The 17,277-nt window shown below is 40.4% G+C and overlaps 2 protein-coding genes across 3 annotated transcripts; both read left to right on the top strand.

Moving 5' to 3' along the window:
* Positions 1-593: 593 nt before the first annotated feature.
* On the top strand, positions 594-7,511 carry LOC146387469 (transmembrane protein 263). The gene is made up of 3 exons (XM_084929104.1): positions 594-918; positions 3,604-3,694; positions 4,545-7,511. Exons 1-3 carry the CDS (start codon positions 910-912, stop codon positions 4,829-4,831), a joined length of 387 nt encoding a protein of 128 aa, XP_084785230.1. The 5' UTR covers positions 594-909; the 3' UTR covers positions 4,832-7,511.
* Positions 6,413-15,427, top strand: hgh1 (HGH1 cochaperone). Of its 2 annotated transcripts, none has more exons than XM_084929102.1 (10): positions 6,413-6,501; positions 10,109-10,231; positions 10,330-10,468; positions 10,574-10,711; positions 10,819-10,970; positions 11,875-11,975; positions 12,161-12,259; positions 13,549-13,640; positions 13,737-13,859; positions 14,826-15,427. In XM_084929102.1, exons 2-10 carry the CDS (start codon positions 10,122-10,124, stop codon positions 15,048-15,050), a joined length of 1,179 nt encoding a protein of 392 aa, XP_084785228.1. In that variant the 5' UTR covers positions 6,413-6,501; positions 10,109-10,121; the 3' UTR covers positions 15,051-15,427. The 2 variants fall into 2 exon arrangements, with proteins under 2 accessions (XP_084785228.1, XP_084785227.1); XM_084929101.1 differs by lacking the exon at positions 6,413-6,501 and adding an exon at positions 8,685-8,857.
* Positions 15,428-17,277: the final 1,850 nt, after the last annotated feature.

The raw sequence follows: 17,277 nt of genomic DNA, 5'->3' as shown, positions 1-17,277 counted from the left end.
CATTTTTTTTTTTTTTGGTATTCCAAATCTCAGTATAGCTCAGGACGTGCACTTTTCTTCTTGTGTGTAGGATAGGAGGCAAAATACAGAGACGTGTTAACCTGCAGGAGACCCATAATGAAAGCCAGGCTGTCTGTCTTAGAGTGCTGAGTTTCAGAAAGCTGAACAAATAATTTCATCAATGAGAGTGGCCTGGATGGACAGGATTAAAACGAGTGCATCAGAGAGACAGCTCAGTTAGAGCAGTTTGGGGGCAAAGTTTGTGAGACAAGGCTGAGATGGTGTGGACATGTGCATATACTGGACATACTGGACAAAGGATGCTGAAAATGGAGAGCAGGCAGGAAGACCACAGAGGAGGTTCGTGCATGTAGTGAAGGAGGACACTCAGATAGGAGAAGAGGAGGGTGCTAGAGGTAGCGTTAGAAGAAGGCAGATGGTACCCAAAGAGAGCAGCCAGAAGAAGAAGAAAAATGAGAAAGAAGTGTAAAAGTGGGGACACCTGCTCACCATTGACCTGCTCCGCCAATAAAATTAGTGCAAGCTTTTATTTTGAAGGTCTGCAAGGGCGGTCCAGCGGGCTGCTGTGTGTGGTTTGACTGTTTTTGTGGCGAAGGCGCCACGTCGGCAGAACCAGCAGGGTGAAAAGAGAGCTGTGCAGCGCTACCTGTAACTGTGTGCGCCAGGAGAAAGTGGAAAGCTGCACACTGATGCGGTAAAGGCTTGAAAACCCAGAGGAAGAAGAAAGAGAAGAAGAAGAGGCAATCAACAGTGAGAGCAGCAGCTTTCACGCACAAGCCGAGAAAAACTAATTAAATTAAAAAATAAAAAACAGCAGGAGAGGAAAAGAACGCTGTTAGAGTCTCAAGTTTCTCTGTCAGGTGTGTTCGTGGAGAAGCACTGGGAACAATGGTGAAGGTAAGAAGTCACCAGTATCCTTATTAATGTACAAACGTGTTTGGAAAAAGAGGGGGGGAGGGGGGAAGAGTAAGTGGTTGAACAAAATGCGTTTGAGTTGGGCAGCTTAATCGGATGGAAGCTGGTTGGGGCTCCGTTAGTGATGAAGTGGAACTTAAATACTGTAATAAGATATTTTTTTCCTCAGCAGCCTGACTTCCAGGAGAAACGTGTCGTTTTTTCTTCAGTAGCTTTAAAAGGAGGCGTCACGGCTTCCTGCAAATGTTACCCAAGCTCTGCTCCACTACTGCCACATGTCAAGTCAATTTTTTAAAAAAAGAAAAGAAAGCGCACTGGATTTGGTTTTACAGACCGAGCAGAGGGCACATTAATCAAAAACGCATATTAAAATAGTAGCATTCACTTTAAACAAACTGTGTGGTGCACAAGAGGGTAAAAACAGAAGAGCAGGGGGGTGGAGTGAAGTATAATTTTATTATGAAAGAGTGCTGGATTAGATGCACTATTCACCACTGTGCAGAAGGAGTCGTTGTGTAAAGAAGTTAACACCACAGTGACACATGTCCACTATCAGCTGGATCAAGTGCTCCTGGCCAGTGTTGGTGTCACTGGTTAAGTGTTTCTCATACATAAAGCACAAGCTTGTATCAGTGTCTCACCATCAGAAGAGAGAGGAACACAGTGTTCAGTGTTAGGAGCAAATTTAAACTCAAGAATATGTGCACACACAAAAAGACGCAGCTCTTCATAGCATGAGGTTTACATAGCTCCGAGTATAGCAGATAATTACATGTTGGAGCATGACTCTGAGCCTAGTTGGCCAGATGCTGTTTCATTTGATATTCATCTAAGAACGCACAGAATAAAAGTTTATTTCTTTGTTTAAACTGATTACAAACTGAATCTGTGTTTTGCAGAGTAATCAGCTGGAAGGTTAAACATGACCATCCACACTCTTACTGAATTCCTGTGAGCAAGGCTTCCAGTCTGTTTTACATTTAGGACACAATTAATAAGGGATTTGTTTTCTCCTAAACTTCACTTATTCAGACAGAAATCAGCGTCAGCATTATCTAAGCACCCCTCAGAGAGAATCTAGCCTAACACCACAGAAAAATCATCTGAATAATAGTAAAAAAAAATCTGTAGTCAAGGTTTAATTCTTTCAGGCTTAATATACATAAAATGAAATGTACAGAAAGGGCAGTAAAATACGTAGAAATCTTTAACAACTGCATAACACACATTCATTGTGTAGTCACTCACCACAAAATGACAAGGCAGGAAAAACCCTTAGTACCAGAGCCAGAATAATTCCTTGCATTTGGAAGCGTTTTCGTCCACAAAATCAATTTTTGTTTCCTAAAAGAAACTCAAAATTCTTAGATGTTAAATTAATTGTCCAGTGATTTAGAGTTACAGATAAAGTTTGTGAACATAAAACTGAAGGACAGATTTCAGAAAACATGTCTGTAGCTCTTAGACTGGGTCAAGCTCCAGAAAAACTTGATCCTTATGATTTCATTGATGTAACTGGATAGCAGTACCCTCAGGAAAACACCACAGGTGTATTGAAAAGCTGAATTTCATCTCACCTCGGCCGGTCCTGGCAGGTGGTCATGGTTTCTTCCTGTTTAAAGGGAGTTTTTTTTCCCCCCACAGCTGTCACAACCTGCTTGCTCTTAGAGGATCGTTGGGTATTTCATATTTGCTTACACAAATTTTTATAAAAGGTCCATTTTAATGGGTAATTTTTTTATGTTATATGTTTTTATTTATCTCATTACTATTATTTTTTAAATTACATTTACATATATGTTTTACTTTTATGTTACTTTTATTTTAATTAGATGTTACTTATTCCAACTGTTATGATCTAAGAGACATGAGTACTTCATCTTCTGTCATGTTTCTTCATGATGAGTGAAAATAGAGAAACTTGAACCTATAAAGTGCCTCAAGGCGACTGTTATCGTGCTCTTGTGATGTAAAAATAAAACTGAAGTAAATTTAATAGGTCTTTTTTTTTTTTAACCAGTGGGGTTTTTTTTATGTTATTGTAATGAAAAAATATCAACAATAGCTGCAGGTTTATGTCTCAGGCTTTGTAAAGCTCCCACAGAGCCACACACAACTGATTCATCGCACTGAGGAACACAAAATATGACCAATAACCTGATGTATTTAAAATTCAGTGTCCCTCTTTTTTTGTGTAAGTACAAAGAGGCAAACTGAATAAAAGTGGCCTAAAAGAATCAGTGGGCATGTTGCAAATGTGACAGTTCGGTGTTATGAGCTTATATTAGTCACACTCCCACAAGAAGTATTATACTGTGCTCATGACCAAAGTTTAAAACACTGAGGTCAGAATATGTAAGTAATCCCTGTGAGCTAAAAGCTTTGATTTCAGACTGCACTAAACACTCAGTCTGTTTTTTTCTACCCTTGGATCTGAATTACATCATACAGATGCAGGAGTAGAGCTGTCTGACTTCTGTTTTTGAGCGACAGCCAATCAGAGGAAAGTTTGCTTATATCAATCAGAGCAGGCCGAGTATTAGATAAATAAGGACTCCACTGTGAGTCATGCGGAGCTGCCCGAGCAGGTGATCTGTACGGCTCAGTCTGAGGAGCACTGTGAAGCTCAGAGTAAAGACAAGCCTGGCTTTTTCTTGTGTTTTTCAGAATGTAAACAGTGTTAATGTGGAGCCCCAGCCTGGGACCAGCATGGCTGAATTCGACGAAGCCGAATCCACCAACAGCCAGTCTGCAGAGGGTAAGCGCAGAGCTCCCCGGTGTCTGGAACACTGGAATATCATCGGGGAATATGGTGCAATCTGTGCTTACATGTTGCCTGCTGCTATTTCAGAAACTGTTGGTTCATCAGGGACAATACAGTTGTTTGTGTAAGAGCGGCTCCAGCTCCAGCTGGCTATTTGTGTCCCAACACTGAGACACTTTGCACCAGTTCAGTCGCCTACTGCCGCTTCCACTCGGCGTTACTGTTGTTAAGAAAGGCACATGGGACTTTCCGAGAAATCCCAGGTGTACTCCTTTTAAAACACCAATAATGTTAATAATACCAAGAGTTCAAATCAGCTGTTTGTTAATCACACAGCGCTACAGCTACTATAAAATATCAAAGATTGTAGATGAATTGAAGTCAGAAAAACACAACCAGATAACTAGTGAATTTGGTAAACATCTGCTGGATTGACAAGCAAAATATTTTCTCTGCACAATATTTACCATTGTTGACAAGTGAACTATTTAACTAGTTGGATGTTTTGGTTTATGACCAAATAGCTGAAAAACTGTCTGTAAAGCCATCAACAGAAAGCGAGCTGCTCTGTCCAGCATCGTTTTTAAGAGGTGCCCTCATGTGCTGCCTCCATGTGGTGAAAGATTTTGCTAAACTTTCCCTTTAAATACCGCCTCTCAGATCTGCCAGCAGGACTTCAGTGATCCTCTTCTCTGCTTTTGTAAACACATTTTTAGTGTTTCATCCAATGTCTTTTAAAAATTTGGTGGTTCGGCTAATTGTGACCACATGATCGCCAAACTGATAACTTTAATTAATGAAAACAATCTCAAAATCATCAAGTTGTTTGTGTGATCATTTTCAGATTCTGGGAAAGAGCACGCGGCAGCTCCTCCTGGCATGGTGTGGCGAGTGACCGGTGGCCTCTTCAACGTCACCAAGGGCGTCGTTGGGGCCGCTGTGGGTGGAGTGGCCTGGGTTGGAGGCAAAAGCCTGGAGATCACAAAGTCCGCTGTGACCACAGTGCCCTCGATGGGGGTGGGGCTGGTGAAAGGCGGCGTGTCTGCCGTGGCCGGTGGCGTCTCCACCGTCGGCTCGACGGTAGCCAGTAAAGTGCCGTTCACAGGCAAGAGGAAAGACAAGGCCGAGTGAAGAGGAGGAGAAGGAGGAAGATGATGACGATGAAAATGAAAATGTTTGATGGACTTGCCCCACCTTGAGCCAACAGAGAGGCTGTCAGCTGATCTCTCTCTGCCAATCAGACGCCACAGTGCCTTTCTCGGTTCTCTCGTCAGCACCTATAGATTCAGTAGCACTACGATATCATGACATCCTTGAATTACCAGCAAGAAAGTCACCAAATCGCTTCATATGATCCTCGTCTGTCCTGGAGTGAGCTTTGTTCGTGGCTCCAGGCGGACTGCATGTACACCGGCACGTGGTGGACTTCATGATGAATACTTTTATCTGTTTACAATCCAGACTGAGGCTGTTCCAGTCCTCTTTCTGCTCTTCACTCTTTCCAATCTTTACAGACATTTGGTGAAATGTTTTCAAGTTCAAATGCTGATTTTTAGTCTTTATTTTGCAATGGTATTGAAGTTGTACTGAAGCCTGTGTGGCATGAAATGTGCGTTTTGAGAAAAATGTTTCAGCGTTGGAAACGCTCTTCAGAAGACAGTCTTGAGCTTTTGCAGCATCTGACCTTAATTCCTTGGAAGAGCCTGAGGCGTTGTTTTCCCCCATCCGCCTGAATCTGCATGTAGAGACACTTCTCTGTAAAGCACCACTGAGGATACAGTCACAACATACCAAGACTGCTCTCAGCTTTTTTCTTTTCCTTTTTTTTCCCACAGCCATGTTAGTGTGAAATGCTGGAGCAGATCTTTTTAAAGAAGGAAACTTTGAGCATTTGATTCATTGATGGTTGCGTAAGAAGAGGAGTAGTGCTTCTTCATGTCTGATTGGTCAAACCGCACCTTTAATAGAAGGTCATCACTGTTTAGTGCAGGTGAAGCTCATTAACATTTATCTGAAATATAAGCATTTCAATGCAACATCTGGAGCAAATGGAAGCTCTTGCTGATGGGTCTGAACTATGTGAATGTCTTATGTGTTCTTTTTTTTTTCTCCTCCAGTATAATCAATAAAGTAGTTCATAAGGTCAAACATGTTTAACATGCTGGCTGGAGTCTGTCCTGCTGCTTCGACATCGCAGAAACGTTGCTGTTCTTACAAAGAAGAGCACAAAAACATTATAACATCTATTTTGAGCCGCCATTACTTCTCTATTTCTACTCTGGGTTTTTTTTTTTTTTTACTGTGTTAAATCATCATCAGAAAGTCTCATATCCAGAAATGTTCTGCTGATTAAAGAGGCAGTAAATTTGTGTCTGGAGCCACTGTGGGCTTGATTTTAGTCTCAAGATGGACAAATCCATTTTACTTTTGAATGCATCAGAGTATTCTTCTTCTAAAAATATTTAACTTTGATTCTCAGATTTACTGGTAAGATAATCTGTTTTGCAGAAGAGACTGAGCCAAAGTCTTCAATTGTTCTCACAATATTCCTAAGGTCATTGGAAACTGAAATAATTGAAGATAATTCAAACAGGAAATCTTGAAAAAATTAAACATTAGTACAACAGGGTGTATGACTCACTTTAACAGAACAGCCCAAACTGGTCCTGACCAGAATACAAAGAAGTGGGAGGCCACAGTGCAACAGAGGAAGAAGTCAGATACATCAGGCCCGGCGTTCACAAAGCTTCCCAGAACCAAGAGCAGCTCCAAGGAACCAAATTCTAAGAATGCTTTCAGAGGTAATAATGCTTTCTATGAATTTTCCTTTCAAGTTTGGATTAAATTCTGGCACAGATGTGTTATTCACAGGCTCATCTCAGCCTTTAAAAGAGCACTTCAGGTGAAAAGCTGGAGGAGGTGTTTCCAAAGGAAGGAGAGGAAAAACACAGAGCAGGTCTCCCCTCCAAGTGTGGAAGTATAGATTATACACAACTCACGTAATCCTTTAATCAATGGGTTTAACTTTTAGATCAGGGTTGTTAGAATAATTTTACACTGTGGGCCACTTACAGCCCAGTTTTATCTTTAGCTGTCTCGAACATTGAAACTGTTGTTGAACATGAAGGTTTTCAAGTTATTGGGTTTACGTAGAGAATGACACACTCAAGCACGCAAACACTACCGAAAGCACAACCTCCTTGGAGGTAATAACCTATAAAATACACATCTTAATTGTTCCTTTCAGTGTAAAGACTTTAACTACACATTGAATACATGTCATGAAGTGGCTGATTAAAGGGAAAATTTGAGAGCAGACACTGGACAGAGAAGAAAAAGGGAAAGATAACTAAATTTCAGGTGTTTGGACGAAAAACAAACATGTGAGATGCTGAGCTGCCACGCATGCAGGAGAAATGTGATGGTCTGAGGAGCTTCGATGCTGGCAAATTAGTAAAACAGATCTTGATCACAAATCGGTCAATTAAATGGTTAAAATTCTGTTGTTTTATTCAAAATTTGTATTTCATTAACTGATAGTGTAAACAATACTATAGAAAGGTATTTTTTTATAGAAAGAAAATGATATATAGTTTTCATATATTTTGTACATTTGCAGGTAATGTAGTTGAAAATGTCCTAAACTGTTAAGGGGAGGACCCCCTAGACACTCTGTCAAATTAATGTTCCCACTCCTATCCACATTAAACATGAACTTTTGCACCCGTTGACTGTTTGATTTTGTTTTTGTAATTTTTCTGCTTTTTTTTTCTATGAATGGCATAATTAATTAATAAACTGTTTAAATTAATTTATAAACCGCTTCGTTACTATTTCATGTCATAGGATGTGAGATTTTTTTGTTTACATAAGAAATAATTAAGGTTTGAGGCAGGCAGGTAGAAATATATGGAGGAACATAAGTGCTAAAATGAAATAAATACTAAATTAGTAATTAGACTTAGAGCTTTTTATTGTCATTGTGCAGTTTCTTGCACAGCGAAATTGGGTAGCTGAACCACAAAGGTGCTAAAGTAAGAAGAAGAGAAATCAATATACAACGACGGCGGAAAATAAATAAATAATTAAATAAATAGAATAAAATAAAAAACAGTGTATATGTATACATATGTGAGTGGAACTATATACATGGTGTATGTGTAGGAAACATTGAAACAGACTGGGACCAAAATAATTGCACATGAGCCAAAAATATTGCACAGAACATGGAAAGAGTGAGATATTGCACATAGATGATCAACAGCAGTGTCAGGGTGGATGTGTTGGGGAAGTCTTTACACACTCTTAGTTTGCATTAAGAGTTCTGACAGCCCACGGGAAGAAGCTATTCTTTAGTCTGTTGGTTTTGCACCTGATGGATCTGAGCCTTTTTCCAGAGGGCAGGATGTTGAAGAGGTGGTGGTTAGGATGGAGGTGGTCCTTTATAATTGCCCTGGCTCTGGAGAGACATCTTGAGCTGGCAATTAAGTCCAGGGAGGGGAGTGGACAGCCGATCACCTTCTCTGCAGTTCCGATGACCCTCTGTAGTCTCTTCTTGTCAGCTGTTGTGCAACCAGCGTACCACACAGGGATGGCGTGCACCAGCACACTCTCGATAGTGGCACGGTAGAAGGACACTAGGAGTTCAGTCTGCAGCCTGTTCCATCTCAGAACCCTCAAGAAATGGAGGCGCTGCTGGGCTTTCTGTACTAGGGCTGTGTCATTAATTACATTAATTACAATTGGAAATTATTATCTAAATATTCCATATTTAAATAAAATTCCATACATTTTTCATGCACAACATTCAAAAAATTATGTATTCATTCCTTTTTTAAAATCACACATTTAATTAAATATTTAATCATGTATTTAATGTTGGCACTTGTGGCCCTCCACAGTTTCCTGCATGAAGGAATTGAAGTAAAATTTGTGGCAGCTCATGTAGTGAACACCAGGGGGCGGTAAATCCCAGCAGGGGGATTTAAAGCTGCTGAAAACGGTTAGAAGAAGAACAAAGATCGGCTGTGGTGTCCACATGTTCCTGAGCTGTTTCTGTTTATTACACATGACATCTGATGTTAGAGGAATAAAACAAGAAGAGGAACAAAAAGAAGTATAAAGCGACATGAAAGCCTCCTCTTTAGAGAGTTAAAGGTAAGATAAGAGCAAGAGTTTTAAGAGGAGACACGCTGAGGTTTCACAGCATCTGACAAGGCTGTGCTAAAAGGCTCCTGTGTGTACAAAAGACAGTAGACTTTCTGAAGTGTTTAGCGCTGTACTACTCGAAATGTGTCTTATTACTAAGTAATTCCTAAAAAATCCAATTCCGGAATAATTTTAACTGTTCTAAATGTAAATAAAACAGTGTGCAGTAATTTCCAGAGTTTCAGAAACCCAGATTTAATTCAGCTTTGAACCCAGAGAACATATCAGATCTTTAAACTGGAAAAATGTCCGTTTTAAATAAAACTATTATCTCATTTTGTCGCTGCTGGACTTTCTAGAGAGGATTTTCCTCCCATTGTTGCCTGATTCTGGCTGTTCAATAATCCTGGTCTGCTTTGTCATCATTTTGTGTTTCAAGATATGCCAAATATTTTTATTTGGTGGAATGTGTTTACTGCAGGCAGGGCGTGCTGTTGTGTTTTAACAGATGCATTATTGCGGTTTAGCATTGTCTTTCTGAGATGTACAAGCTCTTCTCTGAAAAACATGCCTGTGGTTTTTAAATGTGTATATAGCTTTTAGCATTGATGGTGCCTTTCCAGATGTGTCAGCTGCTGGAACTAATGCACTTCCACAGTTTCCTTAGTATTTTGGATGCAGTGTCCATGTTTTTCAAAAATAAATTTCAAATTTTGATTTGTCTGGCCACAGTTTTCCACTTCTCTTCAGTCACTTTTAAGCTTTGGCTCAGAGAAGACGGCAGTGTTTCTGGATCATGTTCACATATGGTTTCTTCTTTGCATGATGGAGCTTTAACCTACATTTGTGTCTGAAACAATGAGCTGTGTTCGCAGATAATAATTTGGAAGTGAACTGGAAGTGTTCCTGAGCCCATGCAGCGATTTTTATGGCAGAATCAGGTCTGTTTTTAATGCAGTGCAGCCTCAGGGCCTGAAGATCACAGTGTTGTGCACAGAGCCTTCTACAGATTCCTTGAATAGTTTAAAAGATATTATGTGCTGCAGATGATGAGATATTCACAGTTCTTTCAATGTCATACTTAAGAACATTATTTTTGAAATTGAGCCGCAGTTAGTAGATGCAGTTTTTGCAGACTGATGATCATCTTTAGTTCTGAGAAACTCTGTCTCTTTAACGTGCTCATTTTTATACCCAATCATGTTACTGACCTGGGTTTAGAGCTGTATGTGTGGTTAAGGTTTTGTTTCTGTTGATCAGACACTGTTTGAAGATGCTGAGTGATTCTGAGGTTGCAGAGCTGCTTTCCTTCCTGACTCCCAGCACACGTCCAGATGTCAAAGGTCAGGCCACTGAGTACATCCTGGGACTGTCTGGAAACAGGTGGGAGGATTATTTAAAGTGATTTCTGCCATAAATGTAGTAAATATGTACATATTTCCATCTTTTTACTTTCTTTTTTCCCCTTTGTTTGATGTCAGGGATGGCTGCCGCTTTCTCCACTCTAAACCTGATCTAATTGCTGCCCTGTTTGCCCTGACCTCTGACCCTTCCATTGCCATAGTGAAGGACTGCTACCACATCTTTATCAACCTGTCAGCCGATGAGACTCTTCATCAGGTAGTGGACTCGAGCGCAGCCCTTGAGAACTTTGTGTGTTCACTTTATTTCCTTTTCTAAAACAAACATGTAACGGGCGTTTGCTGGTTGTTGTGTGTCCCTCAGGTTTTGGTGAAAGATGTCAAAGTTGGCCCCGTGTTGTTTAAGAACCTTCTGGACCCCGAGTACTTGTTCTCCGATCAGATCTGCACCATCCTGTCAAATCTGACGCGACACGAGAAAACCTGCAAGATTTTATTCAAGGTGCGTCCAGTCAGAGCGCTTCATTTTAGGACTGAATTCATAATCCTTCTACCTTTACCGTCATGTTAATCTCCTCCTCATGGATAATGAGAGACAAACTGTTTCAGGTGCTGCAGGAGGACGTCGGTATGGCGCAGCTTGTTCAGATCATCTGTACCGAAGGTTACAATAAGAACGCTAAACTGCACTACCTGGGTCCTCTGCTGTCCAACCTGACGCAGCTGCCTGAGGCCAGAAACTACTTGATGGACAAGGACAGGTGACTGACTTCACTGGTGGTCAAGAGCTCAGAGACAGAGTTGGGGAGACTTGATCATACACAGCTTTTTCTGTGAATATTAGCCTTTTAGGTCACTGAAATATCACCCTTTGGAAAACAGTTGACTCGGCTGATATCCTCGTCTCCTCTTTCCTCCATCCTCCTGCCTGCGATACACAAATTGCTCTTGCTGCGTCATCTTGTTTGTATTGACATTCGACTGATTCGACTGGGACATATTGTTAAAATTACACTTTTGTTTCTGAACACGTCTGAGGATGCTTCTCATCAGTTTTATAAATTGATGGTCAGGAAAATGTGCTTAAATATCTTTACATTAAAAGAAAGGAGAACACTTTTTACCAGGTCATCGGGCGTTAGTTGTAGTTCTCTGGCCTGCTTGAGAGAGACTTCTTTTGCCCATGAGCCAAAATGAGTTAGACACCCTGCTTTATAACACTGACATGCTCTGTTTTTGGAGAACAAAGCAGGATAATCTGGTTTAAAAGAATAGGTGTGTATGTGTAAATAAGGACCCAGTTTTATTAAAACTGTAAGTACATTTTTTCCACCTACATGTCCAAAAGTAAAATGAAATCAAGGAGAGCTTCAAGCACCTCCTGCATTGCCCCACAGGGGACTAAATGTTTACAGAAGAGGCGTTCTGACCCGAGAATAACGGTGACCTGGGACAGGCTTTGCTTTCTGATTTGCACTTGTTATACCGACAACATCTTAGATCTTTGAGAGGAGCTTTCACATGCTGAGGCTTGTTGGAAGTTAAATTACTGGCAAAATGTGGTTCATGACTGGATGTGCATGTTCACAGTCAATTCTCTTAAAATTACACACTGCCATGCTTTGACCCTGCAGCATGCACTAATGATGTTTGGGTGTGTTTCAGGTGTGTAGTCCAGAGGTTGCTGCCCTTCACTCAGTACCAGTCATCTGTGGTGAGGAGGGGCGGAGTCATAGGCACCCTGCGCAACTGTTGCTTTGACCACGGTGAGACACACATTATTGAAGTTTAGGCTGAAGTCACCGTAGATAAAAAAGAGTTAATTGGAGCCTCGGCCACAGTTTTTACAGTGGAGGTTTAGATTTCTGGTTTAGTGTTAGAGTTTAACCTCAGTGATGTCGCCTCCACAACACCAGATTTGTTGTACCTCAAACCTCTGTTCACTCTGCAGCTCATCACGAGTGGTTGCTAAGCGATGCTGTGGATATCCTGCCTTTCCTCCTGCTGCCGCTGGCCGGTCCAGAGGAGCTGACAGAGGAGGAAAACGAAGGTGTGTGTTTATATCAGTAATATCACTTTCTATCAGTAATATTTCATAATTCAGTCTGATCTACCTTGTTCCTCGTTGGCATCAAACTCCAGTTTTATCCAAAATAAATTAACGCTGCATAAGAAAGCCACTCTGTCAAACTTGGTTGCATGTTCCATTACTGTAAACACACAATTTGCAGATTATTTTGACTCAATTACACAACCTGCTATATGAATAAGAATAATTCAATTTTTAATTAAGTTTGTTTATATAGTTTTTATTAAAAGCAGGGATACAGAAAAGTTTTAAATAATAAATTTAAACTTCCTGGGTAAATTATATAGAAAAAGAACAATTAAAAGAAGATACTGACATGCAGGGCAGTGATCCTCTCCACTTTTAGTTTAAAAAATGAGAAGTAACTGGAACATTCACTACTGAAAAAGAGACGCTACCAAAAACATGACGTGAGATTGATATGACTGTGACAAGATGTTTAATTAATTTAATAGCCAAAATGTGAAAATCACTCACTCATGAAGTTGCCAATGTTGTTTATCTGCTAGTGGCACAGGTTTGATATTTTTGTTGCCGTTGTTGTTATAACCTGATCACTGGGTTTGAGCTTCTGCTGCAGCTCAACACTCAACACAGTGCTAACACACTGGTGCAAAATGCCACACAGCAGCTTCAGAGGTGGTTTCTGGTCTGAAACCTGCTCCACACATGCTGATGAAAAAAGACTCTTTCCTTGCAAAAAGCTAACATCCAGATGGCTCTAAATAAATTGGAACTGTTCAACAGGACTTCACCATGCAGTGCTTAGACTTGACTAAAATGATAAATAAGTGGTTTTTGGAGAGACAGAGGGACACTGAGAAGTTGTTGGAAGGATGACCCAGAGACATGAAAGGTAAAAGTTTTACAGTTTACATACCGTGAGGATTCTAGGGTCCCATTGGGTCCATGGGATGTGATTTTTTTATTTTTGTGTGGGCATCTGCTGTGTGCCATCCTGTGAAGAGACATAACAATGCACCGTGTATCTTGAAGTGGACTTTAATAAATAGCACTACTTATCCTTGGTGTCTGCAACTTTCTGCATTCTCAGCCGTGCATAATCCCTGCATCAGTGAGATTGTCATGATCGTTTAACCCCTCAAATATGATTAGAGTCTGGGAATAGATGAGCTGAGAGCCACAGACAGCATCATATAATATTGAGAAAGAAGGACTAAGAGACTATTATTTTATTAAATCCATTTACTGCTAGTTGAGACTCTAACAGAACCTAATTTACGGTCCAGGCCTGCCTGTCGACCTGCAGTACCTCCCCGAGGACAAGAAGCGAGAGGAAGACCCAGACATCCGAAAGATGCTCCTGGAAACGCTCTTACTGGTACAAAACCACAAACATTCGGAAACAAACACACGCACACAGATTAGGTAATTATGTTTTTATGTCAAGCTCCTCACTGCTTGTCTCTCTATGTAGCTGACTGCAACTAAAGCCGGCCGGCAGACGCTGAAAGAGAAGAATGTTTATCCAATCATGAGAGAGTTCCACCGCTGGGAGAAGGACGCCCACGTTACAGCGGCCTGTGAGAAACTGGTCCAGGTAGGAAAGATCTAGATGTTTGGTTATTGTCTAAACTGGAAAACTAACACCTGAGGGGCACACTGTGAAGCAAGATTAAAGTGGGCTTAAAGTTGGGGTGTCCTATGTCACAAAGGTGGCTCTCTTTTTACCTAAATAACCACGGTAACTTGTGCTGAACACAAACCCTGTTGGGAGCCGTTTATGATCAGGGTTTTAGTTAAAAATCATCTTTAAGCGACATACTCTCACTGAGTGATATATTTACAGCATATTTAAGGTATAATATTGATTCTCTGCTGGGGAAATATGTTTTATATATGCAGCTTATTAAGCCGTACCTTACTAAAACAACTGAATGTGTGTGTGTCACAGGAATTTGCATATATTAATGCAGAAAATGTATAAATGTTGTCATTCGTGATTCTAATCTGCTGCGACTAACACACCAAGAATAGCTGTCCAGTCAACACAACTGATATGTTTTGATCTTTATTAGCCTACGAGACAGTAACCTTTTGTCTCTTTTGTGAGAGTGCTGATTTTACTTCTATTATTTATGTTCTTTATAGACTTTTAATCTGCATTTTATCATCATCTGATTGGAGTAGATGACACTCATAGGGATCATTTTGTGTGGAAGGATGAGCTGTGAATTGCCCATTTTTATTTCAACATGCTCGGAGCCTGAAATGGAAAATTTGGCTTAATAAATACAGCTAATAGTCACCGTCGTGATACATGTCAACCCTGGCTGTGTTGAACTTTATACCTCTCAGAATAACTAAAAGTCAGTAAAAATTTAATAGTAAACATTTATTAATTATAGTTTTGGACTTATGAATAAAAACCAAACCTATTCTATTCTTGTTCCTGTGTTGTTTCAAAGCAGGAAGTCAGTGAAGTGCTTTTCTTTATTCATGTCATGTAAGTAAAGGGGGGTCTCGAATGTGAAGGTGTAATGCGACTGCATCTTAACTCACCCAGGTGCTGATAGGAGATGAGCCGGAGGAGGGCATGGAGAACCTGATGGAGGTAGAAATCCCTCAGGATGTGGAGGAGAAACTAAAGGAGGCCGATGCCAAAGAGCAGGAAGAGCTGGAGAAAGAGGAGGAGGAGAAGAGGAAACAAGCGGAAGAGGAGGCCGAGAAAAAGAAGAAGAGTGATTCTGAGCACACAGACAGAGAACAGGAGAGTGGACTGATAAAGTGAAATCTATTTTAGGCTTTTTGTCATTCAGATAGAAGCACTGCTTCAATGTGGCTGACTCAGGTGTGACAGGAAAGAGATGCTGCGCAGTCACGTGGAGTCGGTGCTGAGGGCAGTGGAAGAGAAATTACTCTTTTACCGCATCAGTGAAGCTGATCAGCTTATTTTGCTGATTAAACCACAAAGAACATGAGGGAAAAGGCTTGAATCTGATCTGACGACAGTACAAGAATCTCTTTAAACATCGAGTCATTTTGTGTTTCATGTGTATTAAACTTGATTTATTTTCTCTCTGCTTTATAAAAAGTAATGAGAAGATTGAAAAGAGTGCTCCAAGAAAGGAGACGTGTTCAAATAAATATACGCCATCATAACTTTTACACTAGAGTGGCTGTTGGTTTTATTGCTAACACTTTGTAAAATTTCTCACAACCACACTATGACATCAAAGACGTTCATCAGTATTTATGAGAAAATTCAGGCTTTGTTTGAAATGACCAGACTTTGAAACAAAGTTCAGTAGGTAGGACCTGGACAGTGAATTTGTTTATAAGGATGGAGTTCCTGTGGCCCCATCCAGCCCCAAAGAACCACATGGGCCTGCCTTCCTGTGTGGCCTGCACCAGTAGGCAAGGCCAAAGGGACTTGGGCCATCATTGATTGACCGGTGGTTGACCGGTAGAGGCCCTGGTAATCCAATCCTGTGCTGCCAAAACTGGCAATTTAAACGCTTTAACAAAATGATTTTATTGCTTTTATTTGCACATAAAGTCACACCGTTAAAGTAAATGACAGTCTGTTGAAATGCGGCTGCTTCACTTACTTCCTGTTGTAATACAAATCCAACAGACATGTTTGTAGCCTTTTTATTCTGTTTTTTCTCTTTATTTATTCATAAGAAAAAGTCTTTATAAAAAGATCTATTCATCCTCACTAGCTGGAGATAAACAGCCATTTCCCCTCAGAGGCTTTTCTTTTTTTTAATGTTAATGAATGACCAGCAGAGGGTGTCAGAACACGTACAGCTTCTGTCATTCCTCCACAGTGACTTGGATCCAAAACCACTAAAATCCCTCCTTGTGCTCGCTTCTGCAGAAGTTTATTTTTAACTTGAAAATAAACAGACAGAAATTTAAGCAATGTCAAACTTAAGAAAGAAAAACACACTCAAAGTAAGAACCAGCAGGAGATGGATGGATGGGTGTAAAATCACGTCCTAACTCTTGTATTTTGTAGCCTCTATCTATTTATTAGTTTGATATATTCGGTCTCTCCATAGTGTATTGGCTTCTTGTGAAAACATAAAGAGGATATAGCCGCAGTAATTTCAATAGTAACGGGAATTTGGTTGAGACACATCAGATAAAAAACAGGAAGAAAAACAGCATAAACTGTGGGTGAGTGTGCGTATACTCTGACCTTCTGTTTCTGTGTGGGTTAAAACCCTTTGAGGGGATCGGAGTGGATCTCAGTAACATTTTATGAGCCTGAGAGATAAACCATCCACGATTCATGTCACGCTACGTGTAAAACAGCAGAAAACAAGAACAAAGGGGCCGTTCTTAGCTGTAATCAACATCATAGCTCCTTAGTGTTAACACATAGAGCTGGAGTTAAGAGATTCCACCTCACCAACTGTTAAAAACTACAGGAAAATGAAGCCATACGCTGAACCAGAACATGCTTTAATGTGTGGTTTTTCACATATGACCAGGTCATTTAAACTTTAATGGGAACATCTTTGACGGTCTCAAAATGAGTTTTGTTTCAGTTTAGGGCCACAGACCAGTGATCAGATTGTTTGCCAACAGAGATCCTGTGAATTTGTTTAAGTTAGAATGAGCGGAAATGTAACTATAATTACAAGATGCTCGTGAGGTTAAACAGTATGTGCCTGTGTATGATCTGACCATGTGTTTCTTCATCATGGTCTGTGTTAGTTTTTCTACCTTGACAAGCTTGAGGCCAAACAGCACATATATAACTGTTTCACACAGAAAGGAGTCATTTATTAACTCACAGAGAGAAGAAACATTCAGTAACCTCAGGGGGAAGTCACCCATCCTTCCTTTCTTAACCTTATGTTTAAAAAAAAAAGAGAACAGAAACAAAAATCTGTCACTTCCCCAGCTAAGTCTTCAAAACATGACTGTGTCTCATGCTGCAGTGATTATTTTTTATTTATTCAGGAAAAAGTAAGAAAAGATTTCCAGAGACAACAAACACAAAG

The sequence above is a fragment of the Perissodus microlepis genome, chromosome 5, assembly GCF_051167445.1.
Source record: "Perissodus microlepis isolate ML-2025 ecotype Zambia chromosome 5, ASM5116744v1, whole genome shotgun sequence".
NCBI lineage: Eukaryota > Metazoa > Chordata > Actinopteri > Cichliformes > Cichlidae > Perissodus > Perissodus microlepis.
Note: the sequence above shows the minus strand (reverse complement) of the source record. Positions and strands in the feature narration are given on the sequence as shown.

Coding starts and splice junctions, on each gene's coding strand:
- LOC146387469 (XM_084929104.1), top strand. Junction 3,695..4,544: donor CAACAGCCAGTCTGCAGAGG/GTAAGCGCAGAG, acceptor GATCATTTTCAG/ATTCTGGGAAAGAGCACGCG.
- hgh1 (XM_084929102.1), top strand. CDS start 10,122: ATGCTGAGTGATTCTGAGGTTGCAGAGCTGCTTTCCTTCCTGACTCCC. Junction 11,976..12,160: donor CAACTGTTGCTTTGACCACG/GTGAGACACACA, acceptor TTCACTCTGCAG/CTCATCACGAGTGGTTGCTA. Junction 12,260..13,548: donor GACAGAGGAGGAAAACGAAG/GTGTGTGTTTAT, acceptor TTTACGGTCCAG/GCCTGCCTGTCGACCTGCAG.